The sequence below is a fragment of the Gallus gallus genome, chromosome 3, assembly GCF_016699485.2.
Source record: "Gallus gallus isolate bGalGal1 chromosome 3, bGalGal1.mat.broiler.GRCg7b, whole genome shotgun sequence".
Lineage (NCBI taxonomy): Eukaryota > Metazoa > Chordata > Aves > Galliformes > Phasianidae > Gallus > Gallus gallus.
Window position 1 is genome coordinate 107,539,854 of NC_052534.1, and position 26,429 is coordinate 107,566,282.

At 40.9% G+C, this 26,429-nt stretch overlaps 1 protein-coding gene across 13 annotated transcripts in view; it reads left to right on the top strand.

The window, feature by feature from the left end:
- The window catches only part of PKHD1 (polycystic kidney and hepatic disease 1 (autosomal recessive)), a 230,830-nt gene that overhangs the window by 135,904 nt on the left and 68,497 nt on the right, over positions 1 to 26,429 (top strand). For 12 of the 13 annotated variants that reach the window (XR_005858607.2, XR_005858605.2, XR_005858606.2 and 9 more), the window contains 7 exons: positions 2,870 to 2,935; positions 4,625 to 4,744; positions 12,749 to 12,886; positions 21,507 to 21,620; positions 23,290 to 23,377; positions 25,142 to 25,296; positions 26,222 to 26,374. Coding sequence is in view for 10 of the 13 variants with exons in the window: in XM_040697985.2 (XP_040553919.1) it covers positions 2,870 to 2,935; positions 4,625 to 4,744; positions 12,749 to 12,886; positions 21,507 to 21,620; positions 23,290 to 23,377; positions 25,142 to 25,296; positions 26,222 to 26,374 (834 nt within the window). In the remaining 3 variants the exon portion in view is untranslated. The remainder of the gene's footprint in view (positions 1 to 2,869; positions 2,936 to 4,624; positions 4,745 to 12,748; positions 12,887 to 21,506; positions 21,621 to 23,289; positions 23,378 to 25,141; positions 25,297 to 26,221; positions 26,375 to 26,429) is intronic. The other variant, XM_040697987.2, reaches the window with a different exon arrangement.

Consider the following 26,429-nt stretch of genomic DNA (forward strand, 5'->3'; position numbering starts at 1 on the left):
TCCTTCATGTTCACTCAAGGAGCCCTAAACCAGAAAAAAAAGTTAGTCAGGAAGGCCTATATTTATGATTCACAGCCCAAGCATCCAGGAAGAGCTGTAATAAGGCAGAAAATTGATGAGCCTTATAAAGGTTTTATACAACTAAACCCTGGAGCCTTATAACTACATTTTGTGAAGAGTCACCTTAATTCAATGTTTACTAATGACGTCCTTTGTCTGTATTGCCTGTATCTCTTCCTGTCCTGTACAGAAACAATGATAACGTACTCGATGGCAAAACGAAACAACCAGGAAAACTTTGTCACCAGGGTCTTGATGATTCTCAAGGCCTATAACCTGCTTTGATCACTTTTCAGGCAACGGAATGCGACAGGTTCATGCTCGTTGCACTTCATCCTGAATCCACATTAATAGCAGCGGGGATGGGGAGAATTCAGCCCCGCATTCCTGCACTTATGTGGAGGGCATAGATGGCCTATAATGGTTTGAGTTGTCATGCTGTGTGGTTGGATGACACTTCACATGTGAGAAGGTTTTGTTCTTTTCTCAGAAAATGGCTGTACCTAGTTAACCCTCAACAGGTCCTTTTGCCGCTGGGTGCAGGATCTGAACCCCTGTATGAGGTCTATGTAGAATACTGAGCAGATTTTTTGTCCCCTGAGGACTTAATTAGAAGAACAGCTTTTCTCTGAACAATAAAAATGTCTCTGATTAGACAGTCGTACTGTAGTGCTGGAAAACTCAAGCAAAACCTATCCATCAAGAAATAGGATAGTGTCAGGCTTGGTTCTCTGACTTGTCCTAACACTACTGTGAATCGATGTAACACCTTTGGCTCCAGATTTGCCCTCCTAAAAGTGAGAGGAGAAGGAAGGACACCATAAACTGTGAAAGAGGATCAAACTTGGCCCTCCGAAGGAAGTCACTTGTTTCTTAGTATCCCTCCCTATCACAGACTGTGGCACTGAAGGTGTGACTTTCTTTCCCTTTCTAGTCTATGTAGCCTAAAGGAGGAGCTCTGCCAGGGAGATTCCACCTAATACACGTATCTAACATGAGTTGTCTAAGCCTAGCCTGGTTCTCCTTTGTAGTCCAAAGAGAGAGAAAGGTCTCTCACTATAGCATATCTCATCCCTAAGGAATATAGATGGATATGGATAAGGAATATGGATGGATAGTTCTTTTGAGATACCTCCAGTGACACCATGAGGGTCCAAACTGACTAACTTGTCATCATTTCGAATTAGGTGAGATGTATGCCCTCTGCAAGGGTTAATGTTGGAGGAGGTAAGCGCCCACAGAGGAGTATTGTCTAAAAGCCAGATGAACTATATACCGAAGACTTTAAATGAGTATCTGATCCAGCAGGTGGCAACCCTGCCCATAGAGGGGGGTTTGGAACTAGATGATCTTTAAGGTCCTTTCCAACCCAAGTCATTCCATGGTTTTATGTTCCTATGGCCTTCGTGTCATTTTTCACCTTGTGGCCACCCGAGGACGTGGTGTTGTTCATTTCAAGCACCATGTGGTGGGTTTGGGGCTGATTGGCTTAAGTGAAAGTGAGTTAGACCACAGCTACCACTGGGAGAGAAGGTGTCGCTGAGGAACAGGGCGAAGGCACCTGATTACTAATTAATCAGATATGAGAAAAACCTCATGGAATCAGTTTCTATTTAATTATGGAAGCCTCATTTGGCATAGGAGCATATGCTGCTAACTCAATCGAGTGCTTTCAACTGACATCAAATAGTAATTATCGGAAAGAATCAAGTTTTTTGATTATTCATACTAATTTATTGAACACTTAAAATTAATGAACCTCAGTTATTTTAAATTTGCTCAGCTGCACTGGGAGAGAAGGAGGGAGGTGGGGAAGGGTGATTCTCACAATTTAAAAGTACAGAGACTTGTTTAAAGATAAAATGAGTAAATTACAATACAGCATGAAATCCCTTCGGTGGGTTGATACGTGTGTAAGAAAGTTCCTGATGTGTTCTGGAACTGAGGAAAGCTCTGACAATGGCTTTATTTATGTAATTCTTCTACCCCCCAAATTCTTCCAATGGCATTTTAGGGTCACCAGAAGGGGTTGGGCAGTGTAAAGGAGATTTATCTGTTTGGCAGAGTGTTTCTATTTTAACCTACGATTGTTCCAGTCTGGTGACTGAAAGGAAGTGCCTTTGTATGCCACTGGAGACGAAGAAGAGGTAGCCTTTCAGCTGGCTCTGAAGCAGTTTTCTTCTGCTCCTCTTAGCTTGCTTTGCATTATCCTGACCCCTCTCCTGCTGACAATACACTGGCAGAAAGGTTACAACTGTGATAATTGCTTCTGACCTCTTTTCACAGTACAGAACACAGGGTCCCTGTCTTCAGTCTATAAAGTCTGACTAATTAAAGCATCTCTTTTAGATACCAGATTTGGTGGGGGAAGGAATCAAAACCAAACTACAAAACAAAAGCTGTAATTTGTTGCTCGATCCAGTTAATACATTATGCATTCAATGGTGTAATATTGCTTGTGTTAGTGGAACTGCTGTGGATTTATAGTGGGATAAATGAGATTCATGTTCCAGCCTAGAATTTCTGATTGTTGAATGTTTTCTTTTAGCTGTTTCTAATGAGTTGTCTTGAGACCCTTAGTATCTGCAAATTAAAATGCATTTGTTTACTCCCTCCTCAAAACAATAATAAAGAAAAGACAAAAATGAGTTGAAAAAAACACATAGTTGTTCCTAAAAAGTCTTGTCGTTAGAACTGTAAAATGTTGTCAGAAAGCCATGCGTGGCAATTCGCTTGCTGTGAATTTTTGTTGTTGATCTGGTTAATTTTTAAGGCCATGCTGTAACTCCCTACAATTCTCTGTGTTCAGTCACAGGAGCTGACTTAATTCAGTTCGAGCTGAAAGAGGAGGAAAGAGCCCCTTCACCTACATCAGGTGCGTGAGTCTGTGTCGGAGAGGTTCAGTCTGGGAGTCACACCATTTCCTTTTTACTACTTGTTCAGAACTGTATTGCTGCATTTCACTTCAGTGTTTTGTACATCTATCAACCCAACAGGGGCTCTTGGCATTCATTTAAGCATTTCATTGAGCCGTGTCTACCATTGCTCGTGATAAATGTGTGATTCCACATTATAAAAGACCATAAACTTTTGTTAAGAAATGCCACAGAAGATCAGGAAGGTCATGGGGAATGTAAGAGTACAGTCTATTTTAGTGCTCTGCAGTCATCTTAGTGTAATAGTCTGACATTACTGCACAGTTACACACCGAGTCAGACAGCATAATACACCGGAGATGGGGGAGACCTCCAAAACTGGATCTGAGTTTCATAGCCGCCCTGCTGTTTATTATCAACAATAATCATTTATGTTGCCATAGGGCTTAGACATTTGTTACAGAGCATTTTCTCCCTGAACAGATAAGTAAAGGAATACCCAGCCTTCAAGAGCTGATCCCGAGCTTCATTTCACCATATGCTGGCAAGAGAGTTTTTCTACTCCGCAGTGCTTTTGAGTGTTTTCTAGTCCACTGCATGTAGGCATGAGGTTGCCCCTGTGTTCTCAGTGATGTCTGTTGAAGCTCCCCTCATGAAAAAGAGCCAGTTTCAGTCAGAGGTAGGTGCTTGCAGAGGCCTCCAGAGGGAGGCCCAGTCTGCGTTAGTCTGGGACATGAGAAGCTGTGTGTGTGCTGGACTTCCCTGAAGGCTTTCCTTCCTCTGCTGATGGCACAGCAAGCTTAAGCAATTAATTTGTAAGACTGGCTCATTAGCTGTCTAAAATGCAGGCACGAGTACCTACACTTTGTGAATGTTATTTCTCACAGTGTTTTCCTGATGCTTCTGAGACTCAAAAGTTTCCCTTTGGATTAAGCTGAACATTAAAAATAAAACTTTGTAGGAGTTGCTACGTGTCCCAGTTAAGCTGGTGTTCCACCACGAGTCTTTGTTACCACATGCATAGCATTGCTTTTCTATGGGCTAAAAACCTTATGAGAGTTAATTACTCATTTAAAAAAAAAAAAAAACCTTTTATAATTTAGCATACTCCAGGAATTCAATCTGTTTTCTATAACACTGGTGAAGGAAAACGTGTGAGAAGAGTTGACATTTTTATGGTAGAGTTATTTACCATTTTTTATCATCTGGTATTGCCACAAAAGAAGAGGTGACTGGCTTGTGTCTTTGCTTGTTCATTTTAACTTTGTGTTCAGTGTGCTCAGAGCCTTGGATGATGTAAGTAAAAATACTCACAGAATCACCAAGGTTGGAAAAGACCTCTAATAAATCCAGTCCACCTGTCCACCTACCACCAGTATTTCCTCACTAAACCATGTCCCTTAGTACAACATCTGAATGTTTCTTGAACACCTCCGGGGACAGTGGCTCAACCTCCTCCATGGGCAGCCTGTTCCAGTGCCTAAACACTCTTTTGGAGAAGAAATGTTTCCTAATGTCCAACCTGAACATCCCCTGATGCAACTTGTGGCTATTCTCTCTCATTCTATCACTAATTATGTGGGAGAAGTCATCCCCACCTCACCACAACCTCCTTTTAGGTAGTTGTAGAGAGCTATAAGGTCTCCCCTGAAAACAATAATTCTCTCTTCATACATCCTATTTTGTAGATCCTTCTGATTCTGTCTTGAAATGGTCGCACCCAGAGACATGGAAGGATGTGGAAAAAGGCTGGGGTGGATTCAACTGCAGCATCCCAGGTCCAGGAGAAGACGTCATCATCTTACCCAGTAAGGATGGAAACGATGGTGTTCAATTTCTGTAATGGTGCTTAGATCTCTCTACATTAGAAACTCTCCATGTGTTCTTTGTCACCAAGGTCCATTCTAGTGTATGCAGCATCTGATCATGTTGGTGGTCTCTTGACTACAGTAACAAGTGTGATTTTTGGAACGGAATGATATTTTCTGTTTACACATGCACATAAACACACGAAGTGTTACTCATGCTGATGTTCAGGCTCAAGTATATTCAGGGACTTTATTTTAGGAGCAGAATTATGGGTCATAAAGGTCTCATCTCTTGGCCTACCTCTCCATGTATTGTGCAGGGAGGACATTTCACATTTCCACAGTTGTACCACCTTCCATATTATTCTCCTATTCCAATTCTTGGTGTCAATGATAACCTCTCAGTCCATTTGCCATGAGTGCCTCCCAGATGTTTCAGTTTCTGTCTACATTTCAGCCTCAAACTTCAGTTATATTTAAATACTGACTGAATTTACAGTTTTATTGCATGAATGCCCTTCTGTATTCTAGCAAAGATATGATGCAGCTTGCAGCAACATTTGGAGGAGAAAACCTGTGCTAACTTTTTTACATAAAAGCTGACCCTGATCTGATCAGGAAGTTAGACTAGATGAGCATTTGAGGTTCCCTTCAGACTGAATTATCTTATGATCCTCTGAGTGCTGTGAACCTGACATACTTTGGGACCTGGTGCTTCTCCTCATTTCTGTGAAACCTTGTAAGTCTATGTGCCTACCACAGTTTCACATCTGGAAATAGGAGTGATGCTGCTCTTTGTCTCTTACTCTTCTGTGTGTTTTTGGCAAATGAAATCAATGTGGAAAAAAGTTTCTGTTGCTGTGTGCTGGCATTTTGGTGGGGAGTATAAATAGCAGTTTGGACTTAATTATGTATCATTAAAAATATATCATCAGTGTACTAAAAAACAGGCTAACAGCCTTTAGACTTGTGCATCTGGGAGCTAAGTGCTGGGAAAACTGGGAGGGAAGAGAAGAGGTCTCAATGAACTGTAATCAGTTTGGAGTTTCTCATTTTCTGAGACAGTTGGAAAGTCTGAAAAGACAGATAGAAGGTCTGCTGATCTTTCCCTATACTGCAAGGTCGGCATGTTTGCTCAGACCTTCTCTGAGCAGCTATCTCTCCTTTAGAGCTGGAAGTTCTTTGCGGAGATCTTTCAGATATGAGGATGATTGACAATATCAGTGGCCACAAGTTGTGCCAGCTGAGGTTTAGGTTCGTTATAATGAAGAATTTCTTCATGGAGAATGTGGTCAAGCACTGAAATGGGGTGCCTATTACTGGAGATATGTGGACATGATGCTAAGGGACATGATTTAGTGATGGGACTCAGTAGGTCATGCTGATGGTTAGATGAAGATCATCTTGAAGGTCTCTTCCAGTGAAGATAGTTCTGTGATTTTGATACTGTTGAGTTGGATTTTATTTTGTCTTCCTTATTGTGCATCCAGAATGTGTTCTTGGCATCAAATCTTCTACATCAAAAATAACTGGGAAAAGCCCTGTGCATGTAGTTTTTGTTTTCAGAAAAGATGAGTCACGCTGCCCCCTCACTCAGCTTCCTTCAAGGAGACAGTTTGCATTGACTTGAAGGCTGAATAAGAGATTTTTGTCTGAAACATTCCTGTCATTAAAATTTCTATTAAGTTTGACAGAACTTCAGATTTACTGAAAGTTGTGAAGTTATTTTAACTTTAGCAGATAATTTTTAAAAAAATTAAAGGCCTTAAATATTCACAAAACTAAAATGTTTTATGCTGATCTTTTTCTTTTCAGGGAGGAAATATTTTAATGTTTTCAAACTGCAGTACTGGTTTATTTTGAAATATACTCATGATTTGATTTTTTAAAGCTAAAAAACGTTTCCCCAGTGATGTATTTGCCAGTTCTGTGGTGTGGAGGTCTCAGATATCCAAGGACATTTCAGACTAGGCTAAATGTCTAAATTAATTTACTATGATTGGAGTTTAGGCACTTTGTTCTTATCAGATGACTTAGTTCAGGCATCATAAAGTGCATCCTGATCTGCATTTCTACAGACCACATTCAGGAGTACCTGGAGAGAAAAGCACAGCTTGCCATTAATGTCTGTCCTCTAAACCATTCTGTGAAGGTCTGTATCTGTTTCCCTTGTGTGTATACACAACACCATTTAAAGGCCAGTGGGAGTCTGTACCAGAACAAGAGGTTGACCCTAATCTACAGAGTCCAAGTGCGGCACCCAAAACAGTGGACTTGCTTGCTTTTCTCTTCCAACAACAGTACTCCACATGTTGAACTTGCACCTGTCTGTCAGTGAGAAAGAAGTAAAGTGTTCTTTCTCCCTGGTTCCTATGCCACTCTCATCTCTGTTATACCTGACCCCTTACGTAGACATTAAACAGGGATGCATGTCCTGTGTGCTTTGCTTTCTTTCTGGTCTTCTTGCTATGGATGAATTTTGCACACCATTTTGTATTTTCTCCTTCATTGATCTCAAAGAACAAGACAAGAGAACTACAACAGATCATATTTCAACTTCTTGTGTATCACATTATACCCAGGTCAACAAACACCCCTACTTAGAACCCATGACCAAAGCATTTCAGCCTTCAAAAACTATAACTACGTGTCAGAGACAGATATGAAGAAGCACAAGAGTGCCAATGGTAGTGGAGGCTTCTGTACTGATATTAGTTAATTAATAGAATCTGCTCCAACAGAGGAAGCAAATTATAATCTACACAGAGATAAGAGGTATCAATTAAAAAAGCTTGGCTAAAGGTTTGGAGTTTCATTGTTCTGATTAGATTAGGAAAGTAGAAACTGGTTGCTGAGGTTCTGGTGATCCTTTGCTGCATTGCAAATTCACCTATGAGCAAACCACCTCTGTGTTTCCTGCGAATGTCAGTGTAATCCTCTTCCTAGAGTGTCTCATTTTAAGCTGCCGCATGAGATATTGACCGTGGCCTTTGCAACATACCACAAGGCTCTATCTACATGACTAAGCTGTGCCTGAAGCATCGCACACTGCCCACAGCCCAGCCCAACTGATCTAGTTCTAGAACTGGAAATAAGACTGCTGCATCAGCATGCTGATATACCAGAACTAATTAGCTCTCCTGAGAGGCAGAGCTCGTTAGCTTAGGCCTGTTGCTGTGCAATGTGGCCTCACAGTCTTTGGGGTCAAAATTTAGTGCCTGAGTGGGATTAGACCCTCGGAGCTTGCAATTCTGAATTGCAGTGTTCAGCTCCTCAGAGCAGGGTGCTCCACTGTGGGCAGTGAAACTGTCTGCTCTTTAGAGGAGCTTTACTGAGTAGAAAAACCACAACTAAGTGTTTAACAGATGAAAAGAGGGAAATGATATGTGAAAATGGTAGGATTGGTGGACAAGTGTAGTCTGTGACCATCTTACTCCTATCAGTGATAAAAAACACCTTGGCTTCTATCGCTAGAATTGAGATGTGTGATTAGCAGGTGCGCAGAAACCCTCCTCCTCGCCCTTCCATTTCTGGAATTGTTCTTCTGTTTTAGCCCAAGAATATCAACATGGGTACGAACACAGATTTGTCCATCACCTGAACTCTCTCGAGAAAGAACTACTCTATCACTCATCAATCTTTTCTGATTACCCTCTCCTTGCTTCTTGCTTTCTTTCTCCTCTCCCTCCTCATTCTTTTTGGCTTGGAGCTGTTGAAACCTGTGTTTATGGTGGGAGTTGACAGTGCTCAGTGTCTTAAATTGGAATCATAGCCATTATTGGTGTGACAAGAGCACTGTTTGGCTCAAATGAAAGCACCTAAGATTTGATTAGGCAAGAAGAATTTTCAGTCCATTTGTCATACCTTACTTTGCTGCCACAACTGTGTATATGAGAGGCGAGAGAAATGTGAGGTCTTTGCTCAGACCCAAAATCTAGAATGAAATCATTAAGTCATTAAGTTTAGTCATGGCATTTTGTTCATGTTTCCCTTCTCATTTCACAGAATGATAGCATGCCCCTCTGGATCCCTCTGTTTCCCCCTGCTCCAGCAGGGCTGCCCAGATCAGGGTGCCCAGCACCATGGCCAGGGGGCTGTACGGGATCCCCAATGAGAAGCCTCTTTTAGCTACTCTTAATTATCTGTTCTGGAAGCTATCCATGATGATTTTCAGCTTGAAAGCCAAGTCCTGGGCCTATTTCTGATATGCTCTGCATTACTGGGTCACTCCTCTCAGCCCTGAAAGAACAGATTTAAACAAAGCAAGTAATGAGTGTTCAGATCTTGTTTCTAATGCAAAGAAGTGCAGTGGGGGACTTTGGTCCAGCCCTGACACAGTGCTGAAATCTCTGAATTAATCTGAGGAATTGGAAATAAGAATGAATATGCAGTTCTTCTGGTTTTGCCCTGTTTGAAAGTATTGGTGAAACTCAGAAGTTCTTGCAGCAGAGGTGGGTCCCTCCTGTTAAATTAACTTTTAGTGCTGGAGTGCTGCAAGTCTTCTCATTGTCTGACTCCCTCGCAGGTCTAAGTCTCTTCCAGATGGATGACTTTGGCTGCAGGAATGTGCATTGTTATCTCTGAACGTTCACCCTCCAAAGCTGCAGCCATCCCGCAACGACTTCTTGCATTCGCCAAACAGGCTTGGGCAGCCTCTGCACCTTGAAAAACAAGCTGGAGGAGTTTAGTCATGCTGGTCTGGCAGCATTAGCTTCTCAAGCCCTTGGATTTTCAGGGCTTTGGTTTATGGTTTTCAGTGTGACACACTCCTGACGCAGCGCACTCGGGGTTGGAAGGAGAATGTGTTATAATTCCAGCCGATGGAATGCTGTTTTGAAGGGTTTTGGTATGATATCATGTAGCCTCTGGCAATTTCTTTTTCTTCCTCTTCTTCCTCTTCTTTTTTTTTTTTAGTGGTGAAATTCACTTTGTTATTCATTTTCTGATTTTGATTTTCTTTGAACTTTTTCTGTTTGAAGAGATGAATGCTGGAGTACTGTATCTCATATAATAGCTCTTCTGTTGTGCCTGATTTCCATTCAATGGCATGCTATGGTGTTTTATAGTGCAATGCAGTTGATCAAAGGCATTTTGTGTCAGTGCTGGAGTCATTAGTGAGTTCTCAGTGTGGTACATCTGAACATTAAGACTGTAGCATACCTGTGAGCTTTTGTGTAGAAGAAAATATATGGATAATGAAATGTAGCCCTGTTTTCAGGCTTGAACTATTGCTTTCTAAAAGCGGTTGCGTGCTATTATGAGAATGTCTTCATTGGAGAATAGCCACTCAATTTTGTCATTCTGTGAAAATAAATCTCTTGAGCTCAGTGACCAAAGGTTTAGGATTTTAACCCTTTTGTAGCCATCTCCTTGTAATACATGACTGAGCACATTCTGTACGGACTGTGTTCATCCTGAAGCCTCCCTTGAATCTGTTTGACTTTCTCAAGCGTGCAAGAAGCTGTTTGACTGTGAAGGAGTCTTCTGTTGTCTCTACAGAGTAACATTTCCCCCTCTGAGAACTTCACACCCCAGGCATCACACCCTGTGGCTCTGTTCAACTGAGGAAACCCCAGGTTTGTAGAGATGTCTCAGAATCGGAGAATTTCATATAACTGTGTTTCAGGGCTCACATATAAGATGCTACAGTTACAGAGCGGCCAGCATTTCCTTTAGGAAACCTTTTTCAGGAGAATGTGCAACTCAGCAAAAAATACCTGTTCAAGACAGGAACCTGACATATAAATAGCATGCCTAGGAGCCCTTCTTTTCCTTGTGAAAATGTTCCAGTCTGTGTTTGATGAATATACTTATGGCCTTTGTCAGCTGCAGCTTTTTGCCACATTCTCGAGCTGTGATTTCACAAACTAGATACCCGCTCTGTCTGAGAGATATCATTTTAACAACATCTTTTCCCTTATTCTCTTCTCTCTGTTCCGTATCCTCACATACTGTGCCTACCCATCTCAGCTCTGCAGGGCATAGGACGATACCTGTCCTGTAAAGAGATTATAGACGGGAGTTTCTTCATGCCTATGAAAATATACTAAGTGCTATCGGTATGAGATTTAGGCGAAAAAAAAATGTTGCACTTGCATTTGCTCTGTAGAGACTTATTACATTGGAATGCTGTGAGAATGTCACATGCTTGAACGATGCTCCAGCCCGTGGATTCAGGGTTTTTTTTTGAGTTGGGGTGTTGTGAGTGACCATGGATAGCTGCACTGCTTGGCTTCAGCTTTGAGAACAGAGCAACCAGCGTGTCCCTTGCAGATATCCAGAGAGAAAGAAGGAAAAACAATGGAAAGAAAGACGTGGGAAGACTGAATTACGAGGACAGTGTATGAAGAAAATGTGAGCAAACCTGTAAGCAGACCCAAGTCCCTCGAGCATGCAGTGGTTCCCTCTCCTCACATACCTGTGGCACATCAAGACTGCAAAACCAAAGGACCTGGGCCTACCAATATTGAAACGACCTACTCATATTGTTGTAGTTCCCTTCTGCGTGTGCTTTGTGTAGTTTTATGTTTCCTGCAGATAGTCTGAGTTTACAAACCTTCACACTAAATGGCTCAAGTCAACCACTAATTGCATGTTTCCAGAAGACTTTCCTTGCGCTTTCTATTGCACGGTCATTTCTGTTTTTGTACAGAGAAGGTGCTAATGGCATTGGCAGGAGCAAAACTGTTAACATCTCATTCACTTCTGAAGTCGTTGCATGTCAATAGGAGTTTCAGGTGGCCCGTTCACACTTCTTTGTCAAAGCCCATTGGAAAACCTGTGCTCCTTAATCCCGTTTGTTTTCTGTAGCTGTGCCTCACAATAAATGCATATGTTATCAAAGCAAGGCCATAGGAAATATCTGAGTAGGATTTGGCAGCTGCCCTTATGTTGACAATAGACATTTTCTGCAAGTTATTTTTATGAAGGCCACAATCCTACAGGGAACTTCTGCTCCACATTAAGACTGAATGGCAGCATCACATCGAACCCTTCTCCTCCTTCCAGGTGCATCCGCTGTCTCTGAGATGCACCATTCCAGGAAGCTGCTACTCTTGTTGATATGGAAAGGAGCTGAACTCTGCAATTTAAAGTTCTGAGGTGGTTTCCAGTGCAATTGGCTGAAAACCTTCCAGTGACATTAAAGAATATTAGATGTGTCCTGAGGGGGAAATTCACCTCTGTGTGGTGGACTACCATTAAAATGTGTGCTGTTTAAGTCCTACTCATGCCCTACAATGAAAGCTTAGTTGGCATTTGGATGGCTCACTGACTGTAAATTTGCACATTTGGGGGACAGCAGTGATGTCAGTGTGCTCAGCCAATGACACTCCAAAATTAGCAGAAATAAGCTAGCTTAGGAAATCATGAATTGATCTCTGGTGATATCCAGTGCTGTAATATACTTTTTAGTATCAGCTTGGTCAAAGAGGGGATGGAGGAATTTGGAAATGGTCAGAAGTGACTCACGTTCCTTGCTTTGTCCTCGAGTAGCTGAGGGAACAATGATTCCCCTGGTTTCTGTCAACCAATTAATTAATAGGGAATGCAGTAGTTTTTCACTTCATTCGTTCTTGTTCTCTGCGATATCATGAGGGAAAAATATTGTCTGGACAGCTTAAATTATTCACATTGTATTGTATTAGTTGATCAAGATTTATTTTCATAAACAGAACCAGACTCACCCAATGAGATTGGCATGTCTACAACTTGCCCTTCACATGCATTCTTAATGTTCAAATGTGACATTTGATGAGACTTAAGCATGCAAATATGAATATAATATTATAAATATTGTGTTATCATTCATTTTCAGATTAAAGTCATGCCATGGAGCCTCAGCTGCAGATAAAGCTCTGGCTGTGGATGTGGCACAAACACACAAGCCCTGTTTCAGTGGTTCTAATCGAAAATTTAAATAATCTAATCTCAAGGAAAGTAAATGTTTCAAGCTTCTCCACGTTCATACTTACACTCCAAATCACTTTCTGCTTTGTTTTTCAGACCGGACTATCCTGGTGGACACAGATCTTCCTCCTTTAAGAGGTCTCTACATCCTTGGGACTCTTGAGTTCCCCACCAACTCCAGCAATGTCCTGAGTGCAGCCTGTATTGTGGTGGTGGGAGGTACACTGAATGTGGGTAAGTGAGCAACCTGTCCTGAGGATACCTGGAGTTTTATTTCTATTCTTGATGGACAAGGAAAGATGGAAACCTTCTGGTTTAGAAACCTGCTAATCGTTCTATTACCACTCTTCCCAGGTAATAGTGACAGGAGAAGAGTTAATGGCTTTAAGTTGTGCCAGAGGAGATTCATGCTGGATATTAGGAAACATTTATTTTCAGAAAGAATGGTAGTGCACGAGTATAGGCTGAACACCTGGAGGTGTTCAAGAGCCATGGAAATGTGGCACTGAGGAACGTGGTCAGTGGGCATGATGAGGGTGGGCTGGGGTTGGACTTGATGATCTTAGATGTCTTTTCCAACCTGAATGATTCTACGATTCTACTGCTGCAGTAGCTGTCTGCGTGTCAGCAATGTGGGCCCTCAGAATCCACATTAACTACACAAAGATTATCTGCTGGAATTAATTACCTGTTCATTTAATAGCATTGTATTACAACTACTGCATTACTTGCAATGGACAGGTCAGTATTTTTCCTCACAGAAGTTATTATGCAGTTCTCTTTAAATATCAAGGTTCCTAAAGCTGGGCATTGTATTTACTTACAGGAATCCTTAGGAGTCTGGGATCACATTGTTGATCACTGTCTGACCTTTCTCAAGATTGGTTTCATGAACTTTAAAAAGATAATTTGTTTATGAACTCCAGTATTTGTTTTTTGTTAATCTCAAGGGAGTGTTTAGTTAATACAGCAGTGGCCAAAAGTGTTATTTTGCTGCCTCGTGTTTTCCATTGTAAAAAAAAAAAAAAAAAAGGAGGTTGAAAACTAAATCTGGGAGGTTAATGTATCTGTGTGCTTAAAAGACTCTCAGTCATTTCTTAGTTCCATTCTATGGTACTTTAAATGTGGTTTCATATTGGTTTTAAGAAAAAGCATGTGTTCGCTGCTAAAAAGCTTATTAAAAAACATTGAGGCACTTAGCTGCACAAAGTCCCCTCCAGCATATCTGTGACTAGTCATGACATTAAAAGCCAAACAGGTATTTCCAGCTGTTGAATCATGGTCCAGCTTCTTCTGGAGAGATGCCCTTGCTCCAGTTTGAACTGTGAAGATGATAGGTGGGTAGAAACCTCAAGTTTCCAACATCCTTCGCTGGCTTCTATGCTTGCTTCTAAAATTGAGATTGCATGTGTTTTCCCTTCCTCTTTCTCTTCCCATGTGTTCAAGGCCTAAAGGTAGCTTCTTGGAGCCCATCTGTCCAATCCTGGCTGTTCCATGCCTGAAGGAAGGTTCTGAAGCCCATCTGTCCAATTCTACCCCACCCTAAAGAAATCCTGACACAAAGTAGATAATGAGACAGTTTAGTAAACAAATTTAATAGATGTGGACATCAACATTCAACATTGCCTGAGTAGGATCTGAGGTTGACATCACGTGATCCAATTTCCTCCTGCCTGTTGTGTAACATCTCCATGCCCTGTTTTTGGCATAGGAATCTTTGGCCTTGTAGTTGCTACAAATCCAGTGGCCTGCACCAAACCAACACTTTCTGGCAGTATGAGTATTTTGTTCATCTCAGCTGCTAGAGAATGATGATAAACTCTAGAAACACAACTTGCTTATACTTTGGTATCCTTAAGAGCACTTGGCATCTTACTTTCAGGTAAAAATAAACGTAGGAAATTCAGTGACATTTGAAATGTATAACAAAGGAAAAAGTCAGTGTAAAAGTGGAGTTTTTGAAACATCAACCAGATCCGAATCAATTTTGCTAAAACAGTAATTTGTAGTGAAACTGGAATGGAAGATACAGCAAAAGTTGGCAGATCAAAACTCTTGGAACACCTTTGATCTTGGAGGGTCTGTCATCTGTTCTTCAATGTGTGGCATAATCTGTGGTCAGTGTCAATTATGATCAATAGAATTACAGTGAGCTTTGAGATGATTCATGCTCTGGAAAGGATTGAAAATCCTCTGTCAGAGCACCCAGACAAACAAGAAGTAATGTGTGGGTCTATCTGCAAAGTAGCTTCTTGGAGTGATCCTAGCCCCTCAGCACTGTTGGACTCACGGTGATCTGATGATGATATCAGCAGTAACATTCTAGAAATACCATTCATTTTTACCTCTGTGAACTGGCATACCTTTAAAAAAATTATTATTTTTCCAATCTATAGCAGAAGAGATGGAGATTCAAAGAGACTGATTTGCTAAGTACCCTCAGTGCATAATTTTAGAAGAAACGAAATGCTGATCTCAGTGTACCAGAAATTCTTTTTAGGTTCTGCACCTGAATGGTTGCATTCATTTTAACCCACCTCAGCAATATAGCAGACAGCATGCACAGAAATTGCCCCCTTCCTGTGCTGAAAAAAGCTCTCTGCTTTTGATAAGGCTGTCGAAGATGCTGGAGAACCTTCTGTACACATTGATCTGTTGGACTCATCCTGATTCCTGCTACGCTCGCCCAGGTTATTTTTTGCTTTTTGTAGTAGAACCCACTAAGAAATTACCCACATAGGATTTCTCTTTTCAGTCTCAACATATCACATTCTTTTTTTGCATATCTCGTGATGGCTGCTTGTTAATCGTGTCACTCATTTGAGGCAAGAGGCCCCATCCCTGAAAGCATTCAAGGTCAGGCTGGATGTGGCTCTGGGCAGCCTGGTCTAGTGGTTGGTGACCCTGCACATAGCAGTGGGGTTGAAACTAGATAATCTTTGAAGACCTTTCCAACCCAGGCCATTCTATGATTCTATGATGTGTTAATGATGAGTGATGCTCAGCCTCATATGGACAACTGAGGCTCAAGTGAGTCTTACCAAAGGGCTTTCTTCTCCATCTTCTCTGCTACCTCAGTTGTGTGGGTGCCATATTCTTTAGTTGTGAACTTGGAGTCCCATCTAACAGTCCCATTACATCCCTGTGCAGGTACACATCTTCTGTTGAACATGGAATACTGTGGATGTACTGCAAGAGGTTTCTCATCCCAGATAACAGAAAAAGTGTTTTGAAAAGTCCATTGCACCATCTGCATCTCCTTCATTTCATCTCTCAGCTTTCATCTCTTTTGGTCCTTGTTCCTTGTTCCTTTCCCTTTCCAAGCCAGTGGTTTCTTTTAGCTGATAATATCAATCTGGGGCAGAGATTTGGTTTGCATGCTTAAGGCACTTATGTTTATGTGTTACATGTGGACATCAGCCTGTGAGCTTCTGTGGGACTGCTTGATATGGTTATCTAGATTAAAATATAGCCTAAGCTGCACTGTCTGATCTTTGTTGTCTCACATGCTCAGGGAACAAGGATTCACCTACATGAAGAAACCACAACATAGTTCAGTGAATCATGGAATCATTAGTTTTGGAAGGGACCTTTAAAGACCATCTGATCCCACTCCCTACACTGAACAGGGACACCCACAGCTCCATCAGTGCTCAGAGCCCCATCCAGCCTGACCTTGGGTGTCTGCAGGGATGGGTCATATGAATCTCCCTGGGAAAATGGTTCAGATGCCTAAATACAGGGACTTTGAATTACTTAGGGCACACTCACGCATCCCACGTGGCTCTATTCTCTCGTTGATCCATGTTTCTATCTGTCATCCTCACATGGTGAATTTGAAGGGGTCTAGGGCTCTCAAATGGCATTAGGTATCCATATTTTGGCAGCTGAATCTCATCGTACATCTCAATCTTCAAACATTCGTCTCTCTTTTCTGGCTGCTGGCTGCAACTCTCCCTGTCTGCCTCTTATCTCTTCTGTTTGTTTGGCAGCAGCAGCTATAAGAGGCAACAACATGATGCCTCCTTTGTGCAGCTTCCTTGCAGAGTGTAGCCTGGACATCTGAAGAAATGGCTTGTGAAGGATAACCAACACTGTGCAATGACCACAAATAAACATTCTACAGGTCTTCTGGTGACAATACTCCACTGTTATCAAAATAGCTGGTCAGACAGAGTCCAAGAAGTTTTGGATTCGGGAAACACAGAGCTTCTATTGGAGAAGGTCACAGCAAAATGCTTAGCAAAGTCTATTTACTGATAGAAGGGAGGGAGCCTTATCTCAGAGAATTCCTTGCTCTTATGTACAACAGCTGTTGCAGAGTGTTATGTTGTAAATAAAAGTAAGGTTAGAAGACAGGAAACACCCACTATTCTGAGAAAGAATTGAATGGGATTTGCTGTAGAAAAATAGAGAAAAAAATAAACATTAAAAATTGTCAAGAACATCTGGAATCAGAGTGAAATACGAAAACAATGGAAAATTCTTTTGAAATGCAACAGAAAACTAAATCCAGAACAAGTGAAAATCTTGATAGAAAAAATATACCCTTCTCTCTGTTCTCCTTTTCTTTTCTTTCTTTCTTTTTTTTTTTTCTATTTTCCTATGCCATATCTGGTATTTTTTATATACTGTGCCAGTTTTCCCTGGGAGAACATCAATTTAGACCCTCTTTGTGGAAGTGCACACACCTGCAGTGAGGCTGTGGGATGTGACATCAAGCACCAGGGAGATTGGGAAGGCACACTGTCACTGTGTGGTGCCAGTGCAGGAAGCCCAGCTCTCTGACATCAACATGGTGACTCCCATCTGCACCGAAGAAGGGGACAAAATGTTGCTTGGGAGCTCTGCCCAGGCTGATCTGGGCAGATGAGCAAACTTTGCATCCTAGCTGCAAAAAGATGAGTGTTTGAGAAGGTCCTGCCTACTTTGACAGGCTAAGGGAGCTGGGCTTGTTCAGTATGGAGAAGAGAATGGTGTGGGGTGATCTCATTGCAGCCTTCCAGTACCTAAAGGGAGCCTATAAACAGGAGGGGAGTCAACTCTTTACAAGGGTAGATAATAGCAGGACAAAGGGGAAATGGTTTTAAGTTGAAGGAGGGAAGATTTAGGTTGGATATCAGGGGCAAGTTCTTTCCTGTGAGAGTGGTGAGGTGCTGGAACAGCTGCCCACAGAGGCTGTGGATGCCCCATCCATCCCTGGAGGTGTTCAAGGCCAGGTTGGATGGGGCCCTGGGCAGCCTGGGCTGGTATTAAATGTGGAGGCTGGTGGCCCTGCATGCAGCAGGGGGGTTGGAGCTTCATGATCCTCGGGGTCCCTTCCAACACAAGCCATTCTATGATTCAGCATATGCTGGCATTATTCCCTCCGGAACTTTTCTGCACTTCTCACCAAACAGTTCTGTTGGCTTCTGGTTGCAATTACCCCTTTCTCACCTCTCTGCCAGCTGTGCTTTATCATCTCACCTTACGATCAACCAGGCTGTCATCAAATTGGCAAACCAATAAGGAATATGGAATGGGATCCATTTCTGTGTGTCTGATGTGCGGGATGGGTAATTTGAGAGCTCGATGTGACTTTATGTAAGGCTTGCTCACCACAATAAAGCGGTGAAAGTAACTTGAAGTTCTCACATCCAGAGTTCAAAGACAGCACTTAAACCCAGATCCTTCACATGTGTGTTGCAGAGATGACGATTCTCGTGTCTATAGCAACTTTTTTTTTTACCAAAACGACTTATTACAAAAGCTTTGATTTCACAGGATAGTAATTTCATATGATCATGAAAGTCATCCTGCCCAGTGACTTTTGTGCATTAACTGTTTTGGATTTTCCTTTGAGTAAGCTGAGGGAGCTTTTCAAGACCTGTTTTATCACATTTTGAACGTTCTTCACTTTCTCCCCTAAAGTCTTCTCTTCCAAATTATCGCTGTGTTGGCTGGCCCTTCTTTTTTTTCCCCCATGTGTGGCAACTTAACTGTGTACTTCCAGTCCCTTGATGCACCTTTGGGGCACTGACAAATTGTCATATACCACAGTGGTTGCAGGACCATACAGACCTGCTTGAGTTAAAGGTCCTATTTCGATCAGTCAGCCTGGAAATCAATGTGTGCCATATTCTTGTCGTACCAATGTAGTTTGTTAATCATAAAGTTTTGTGCTACCAAGTCAAATGCCTTGGGGAAGCCAATTATATCATATCAAAGCTATTATCTTTATCAACTAAACCCATAGTCTCATGAGAAGGTGATAACAAGGTAGTTTCACAGGACCTATTTTCTATTAAGCCATGTTGATTGGCATTAATTATATCATCCCCCTTTAATGATTTATTAATTGTGTTCAGAGTTGGACATTCCGTTTTTATTTTTATTTTTTTTCCCCTAGAATCAGTGTCAAGTTGACAGGGCTGTAATTACCTGGGGCTCTTACTTTTATCTTTCTTTGAAATATTGGCACAATATTAGCTTTCTTCAAGTGCTCTGAGACGTTGCCAGTGATCCAAACCTACTGAAAAGTCCACCTTAGTAGTTCAGTGAGTTTCCAGGCCAACTCTTCGGTATTCCTTGCATTCACGTTGCTTACACTCACTGACTTAAAATAGTAATGGAAATAAGCAATGTTAGGATTATTTTTGTTCTAAATATTTAGAAAACAGGTCCATTTTTCTAGTCATAGACACCTCCTGCATTCTTTTATGTAGTGTAGTGTTAACAGTTTCCAGGCAACTAATTATTCCTATGAACATCATCTTCCCTTTTTGGGTCTCTTTCTGAAGGATTTAATACGGTGATGAGTAACCATGAATTTTTATTGTAGCTGCTTTGTTTCTCACTCTGATTTGAGAGAAAGAGAGATTGTAATCAGGGCAACATTCCCTAAAATACTGCCATGTTTTTTTTAGGATTAAAAAAAAAAATCACAAATTTTAGCTATATGTAGATATATTTCTTTTCAAAGAGTCATAACTTCCAATTCAAGCCTTTAAGGTTCACATTTCCAAACATTTCTCTGTGATTGTTAAGCCCGGAAGCCCACTTAAAAATAGTTTTAAAATCGAGCTGAGAATTGAATATATCACAGAGCCATTTTTAATTGACTTAATTAGAAAAAATATTAAGCTCTTCGTAACCAGCAGTAAAATAATAACACTAGTGATAATATGAATAATAATTCATAACAATAAAAACACCCCAGTTGAAAGGGTTGTCATTATCATTAGGAAAAGGTAATTGTGAATAACTTCATAACATCAGCATTGAGTTCCCTAAATATTTTCGTTGAGTCTTTCTTGGGTCATCATCGTAGCTGATAACTTCATCACTGGAGCAGGGTTGACCTGAGGACCAGGGAAGGTATGTTCAGGGTGAGTATTTCAAATCACATCTTGCTGTGAGGGTGAAGCCAGGAAAACAGTCACCCTGGGTACAAAAATAGACACAAACGTCTCTGTAACTCTTCTGCAGCTCTAGCTGAATGTTTGTTTAACCTAATGCATCGGTGGTAAAAGCCCTTCTTACATGTCTTCCCTTCTGAAACTCATATTTGTCTATGGGAGATATGGGGGTTTAAACAAGAAAGTCAAAGATGAGTTGGATGGATGATGGGCACTGTATGTTTGAATTCCCTCCCTGTCCCTAGAGCAGAAACAAGCTCACTGGGATGAGATGCGCTGGATGGGGAGCGTGCAAGTCTTGTGCTATTGGTGTTTTATCCTTAAAAAACTGCGCAGTGTATTTAAATGCCCACAGATATCAGTCAGACAGTGCTGGGGAACAATGAATTTATTTATTGATTTCAGTTAATTTCAAAACACTCTTTAAAAGGAATGTTTCTTTAGGATACAAAATCAGCTATCTTTTCCAAACTGGTAATTTTTGAATATTAAAAGAACATGACAGGCCAGCTAATTTTGTACGGATATGTATATATTTTTTAGTTCTACATCTGCTGCAGTTTTCTGTTGCATAATTGATTTAATCTCTAATTTTAAAGGAATGCTGAACTCTTTTACTGGACTCCGCATACATTTCTCCAGGGCAAAAACTGTCCTACTTTTTCCTCCCTAGTATCTGTTTAATGTTGGGCCATTTTCTTCTGAAACTGTAAACTACCCTTGGTGAAATAAATGAAGTCACAGTTGGAATACAGTTTACTGTACAGACTTATCACAAGATAAGAGCAACATCACACACACCAAAACTTCTTGGGTATTTTCTTTTCCCCTCCGCTAATAAAATCTTTCAATTGGTTTGAAAGGCTGTTTTTAGCCATCCTGGCTGCAGAATGGGAATCTCAGAATTGGTGAAATTTTAAATAAGCAGAAAGGGAAAGATGGGTGGAGGGGAGAAATGTTCAGTGATCAGATAGATGAATGAGAACCTCCTGTCTTCACACACTCGTTGTTTGACCTTGGGCAAACCCTTCTGGGACTCTAAATTTGGATTCAGCTCTCCATTCCCTCTTAATTTAGGTACTTAACTGAAATGTCTGAGTTTGGAGCAGTCTCTCCAGGCTGCCTACAAAGTCAGCGGAACTGCAGCCACTTTTAGGGGGCAATTCAGGCCATATAGGATGTGTGTGAGTCACCCGATGAAGGAACTTTTCTTTCTCTCTGTTGACTCCAAGGAGAGCCTGGGGCATGCATGCTCCTAAGTTAAGGGGTGTGGGCAAAATATTTCCACACAGATATGATTGGCATTCCCCGTGTTCAACTTAGCTCCTAGAGAGACCTCTGGCAGGGAGCAAGGTGCATGGAAACCATTTCCATGAGACAAGGGAGAGCATCATTTCAGTGTCACAAGACCACTGATACCTCCGTGGTGGGTTGTTGCTGTTTTCTCTTTATTTCAGGTTCTTTTCAACATCCTCTAGAAAGGGATTCAAAGCTACTGGTCCTTCTTCGGGCATCTGAAGGGATTTACTGTGATCATCTGGAGGAAATAAGTGTCCACCCAGGGAGTATTGGTATGAGACATGAATATAACTCTTTATAGGATGCCAGTCTTAGGCAATTGCTAAGTCTGCTCTTGTTGAGACTATTACTGTGCCATACAGAAGAAAAAACATCTTACAAAGGTACATCCATACTTTCGAGGTAAAACATTTACCAGGTCAGTTCCTAAAGTTTCTGTGGAGTTTCTGTTTGGACAGTAAGCAAAAAGATGTCCAGTTTGGAGGTCTTTACATGAGAAATGAGAGAGCACTTCAAAGAACTCGTATGTATGCATGAAGATTTGGTCTTGACTTGCCAGTAGTTAGGTTCTAAAGTGGAATGCCTTGTGCCTTGTGGGGTATACTGGCAGGGGGTATTCTGTCTCACTCTTGTTGGATGAAACAGATTGCATTCAGAGCCTAGGCTGATGAACTTAAACTTACATCATTCATTTTTAAATTCCCGACTTAAGTGAGATGAATTACATCCAAGAGATCCTGGCTACAAATACACACATTTAAATACTTATAAACATTGGGATCCACAGGATTGTCAGAAAAAGGTCTATGTTTAGATGTTGCATCTCCGTATGTGATTAAAGAAATATTAACTGGTTTTGGTTTACATGTTTTATACAGTACTATAATATTGCCCCATCCCCGGAGGCATTCAGTGCCAGGCTGGATGTGGCTCTGGGCAGCCTGGTCTGGTGGTTGGCGACCCTGCACATAGCAGGGGGGTTGAAACCAGATGATCATTGTGGTCCCTTTCAACCCAGGCCCTTCTATGATTCTATGATTGAAAGACTTAATTCACTGGTAGACTTTTGTAGAAATTCAGTTCTATGATCAACAGCAATTTCTAGGATCTAGATTTGTAGAATATTACAGCACTTTGGAGAAAAATGAATAATCAATCAAACCCCACAATCTGCCTGTGATAATGACACTGAGAAACTGTTGTACACACTGATCAAGAAATTAAAAACCTAGCAAATAAGTAAGTGGAATGTTCAGAAGGCAAGACAGAAACTTAGCTTACATAGGAAATTAATTCTGAAGGGTTTTTTAAGCTATAAAAACCTTAGGAGGTGAAGTTTAGCTGTGGTTAACAACATGACTTTTTAAATCATTTTTAGGGCATTATTTTAGGGGGGAGAAAGGCAGACAGACAAATAGCTGCAGTTTAGCATATTATCATAAAATAAACAATACTTCATAACTGTCCATCCTGTCATCTAAAACTACTACAAATGAAAGGTCATAGGAGGTATTTCTTTGTGGGATAACCTGAGTTGTGTTACCAGTACTTGCCACTGTCTTCTTTAGGACTGTCAGGACATGGACTGCAGTGACTTAGTGAGCATGGTGGTCATGGATTGACAGCTGGACTAGATGATCATTGTGGTCTCTTCCAACCTTAATGATTCTATGATTCTGTGACATAATATGTCATGAAAAAGTTGTCCAAGAGGGACATTAACCCAAGCACTAAAATGGAGGCCAGCAAACCCTTTCTTGGCTTTATGTGTAACAGTCATTTTAAAAGTTAATTATTTATTTCTGCTTTACTTTTCAAGTTATGTGCTGTTCACACACTTTTCATAAAATATAGGAAAATGCTTTAATATATAGAGAGATTTCAATATATTTAGTAACTCAGTATTTCCCTAACTTTTGTTCTCCTTCTATTTTTTTCCAGGTGTTTATGGGAAGGTGCAAATTTATAGCTCTTATCCTGAGAAGTCTTGGACACATCTTGGAGCTAGTGTTGCTCCTGGCAATGAAAGGTGATCTTTTGCCCAAATATGGCTCCAAATGAAGTGAAAGTTCCCATTTCTGTGGCTTATACTAATATTTCTCTTGTCCTCTGTGAAAGACACTGCTTAAACTATGTCTAGGTAGAAGAACAGCTATGTGTGACTCCTTGCAAGAAAATTATACAATTTTTAGATTCAGTTCTAAAGAGGAACAAAGCTAAGATTTTTCTTTTCTCTATCCTTCCTTCCTTGCTTCTCTCTGTCCTTCCATCCTTCTTCTCTCTCTCTTTCCCTTCCTCCCTCTCTCCCTCTGTTTTTCTTTCTTTTTGGATGAAATTCTCAATGGCTGATATCTTGGTGATTAGGATGTTCATTCTGACTTCAGACTTACGTATGTATTTCACCTCTGAATTAAGCAAAACTGAGAAATCAGTACTTCAGTAAGTGTTGTCTGCAAGTAAACATCATTTACGTGAATCCTAATTTGTCCTATATGGGAAATCTTTTTTATATAAGTAGTGAATTAGATCAGAGAATATAAGGTTGCTTGTACAAGCTGAGGAGGAAGGTATTTGAGATATGACCCTTTCAGGATATATATTTTTCATTTGTCCACTATAGTTTTGATTTCTACCTTCTCTCTCCCATTGCTGCACCTCCATAACGTATTATAGCTGGTGCAGCAGGCCCAACTACATGGGCCTATTTCAGTTTGAAGGCTTCGTCAAAACCACATCTTAAGGCAGATTCCTGCCATTTCAGAAGCTGTCCTCCAAGCACAAATGACAGGTGCTGAGAGTTGAAAGTACTCAACATGAGCTCCCTCATCTTTGAAATAGAGCCTGAGAACAGACTAAACTTTGCCACATACCTTGCTAGGACTTTCATTTCTCTATACTTCTATCACATTTGACTGCAGGTTGAGATATTCTCTAAATTCTTTCCATGGGCTGTATCAGCAATTAGCTGAGCACAGCTCATCACCTGGCCAGCATTAATTACCCTATAGTAGCACCCGTAGGTATTCATCAAATATATTTAATTACGGTTTGTTATCAATTCTGATTTCACTAAGTGCTTTTATTTTCTCTATTAAAAAATCATGAGGTTCATATATAATTTTTAATGCAGTGGTAGGTCTTCAAGATTAAAAGAAAATGTAGGTGTTTGTGTGAAATGTTTAAAAAGGTATCTAAATTCCTATTTGAGTCAGTGTAGGCATCCATAGGGCTATTCAAATGCCAAGGGCAGGATTCAGATACCTAAACATAGTTTCTGAACCTACCCGAGGCACCTTTAAAGTCACTTGTGATGCCTTTGAGTCTCTTCCGTGGCTTCCATCTTTGTTTTCAGGAATACTCCATGAGCAAGCCTTATCGTGACTGTAATCCTATTTGTTCAGTATCTTGGGACATCTCAAATAGCAGTAGGTATTCATGCTTAGACAGTGAAATGCTCCTCTATGTGTCCAACACCGAGAGTACAGAGAGAGCTGAATTGCCTTTCACTTGTTACTGACTATACTGATTAAGTCTTAAGCAACAGTGATCTGACACATCCTTGATAAGAAACGTAGTTGTGCCCTACAACTGTACGTTGAAACTGGATACCTTGGTTATCAGTGGCAGGAATCAGGTAGTTCAGGATTAATTTAATCCCACTATTTCAAGACATACATTTTTGGATGCAGAACGATTTTTCTTAGAACATACCCTGCAGTTTTTTGCCACTTTTTTTTAGGAAATCTTTGAGCATAACTCATAATGATATTGGTTTCATATCTTGGCATTACAGGATTTTGGTGGAGGATGAAGTGGACTGGAGGCCTGAGGGAGATATTGTGATCAGCTCATCCTCCTATGAAGCCCACCAAGCTGAACTAGTTACACTTAAAGAAGTCAATGGTCATAGTATAACACTCCATGAACGCCTTCTCCACAGGCATATTGGTAGGAAATATATCTTTCTCTTTCAAAGTTTCCTTCTGAAGCATAGACCTTCTGTTTCAACTGATCTCAAAAAGATCAATTCTACTTCACTGATGTATCTTTTTCTGCCTTTTTCAGCTGCTCTGATACTGTAAAATTGATGGTTCAAACTGTACTGAATAGCTGATTCTAGAAAGAATGTCTACAAAGAGTCAAAAAGGGAACTAATGGAAGAATTAAGAGCTACATAACTACTGGGATTCACCTAGACAAAAGTAGATATCTACATGAGCAGTGTCTCAAAGCAGAAAAATACATACTGCTCACTTAAAGCAGATGTATAAAACAGATAATGAATTGCACTTGAGAATTGCCTGTTTCTCTCCACTGTACATAAAGCCATGCTGGATAACTGAGTCAAGTCTGGAGATGCCAAGAGTGACCAGAGATGAATTCCAGGCTAGATACCTACAATGGCTCTCTCAGAATTCTCATTAAACAATACTTTTTTTTTAGAAGGTACCTACAACCAGATCTCTGTAGGTAATTGCTACTTAATGCTGTCATTGGTCTAATTCTGATAGCAATTCACACAGTATATCTGTACTGAAGAACATCTCTTGCGTGTAGAGCTTAAAAAAATCAAAGTGTGAATCTGTTCATTGATTTGGCATCTCTGCACCGCAGGGAAAAGATTTAGCACCTTTTTTTCTAAAAACAAAGTGTGTTGGTAAAATATATGTGCATGGTGAATATCTGATGGGCAGGTGGCCTTTCAGTTTTAGTGTTGATGTGTGTAGATTGTGCTGGAGGAAAAGCCCACCTGAATGTCAGTGCAGATTCTACAGAGATGCCGTGCACAATCCGCTAGGCTGGATGTCCCCTGAAGCAGTGGTATATAGGTATGATAGACACTTAGCACATTTTGTCTCCTGAAACTCCCCAGGGCATCCTCATGACATAGAAGATGGTAGACGCATCCCTTTGTCTGCGGAAGTTGGACTCCTAACACGGAATGTACAGATCAAGTCTGATGTGCCTTGTACTGGGAAGATACTGGTGGGACATTTTACGGATTCCAGTGGGAGAGAGTTTGAAGGTAGTAGAGATTCACCTACTCTCATTGACCAGGCCAATTCTGCCCAAGAAAGAAC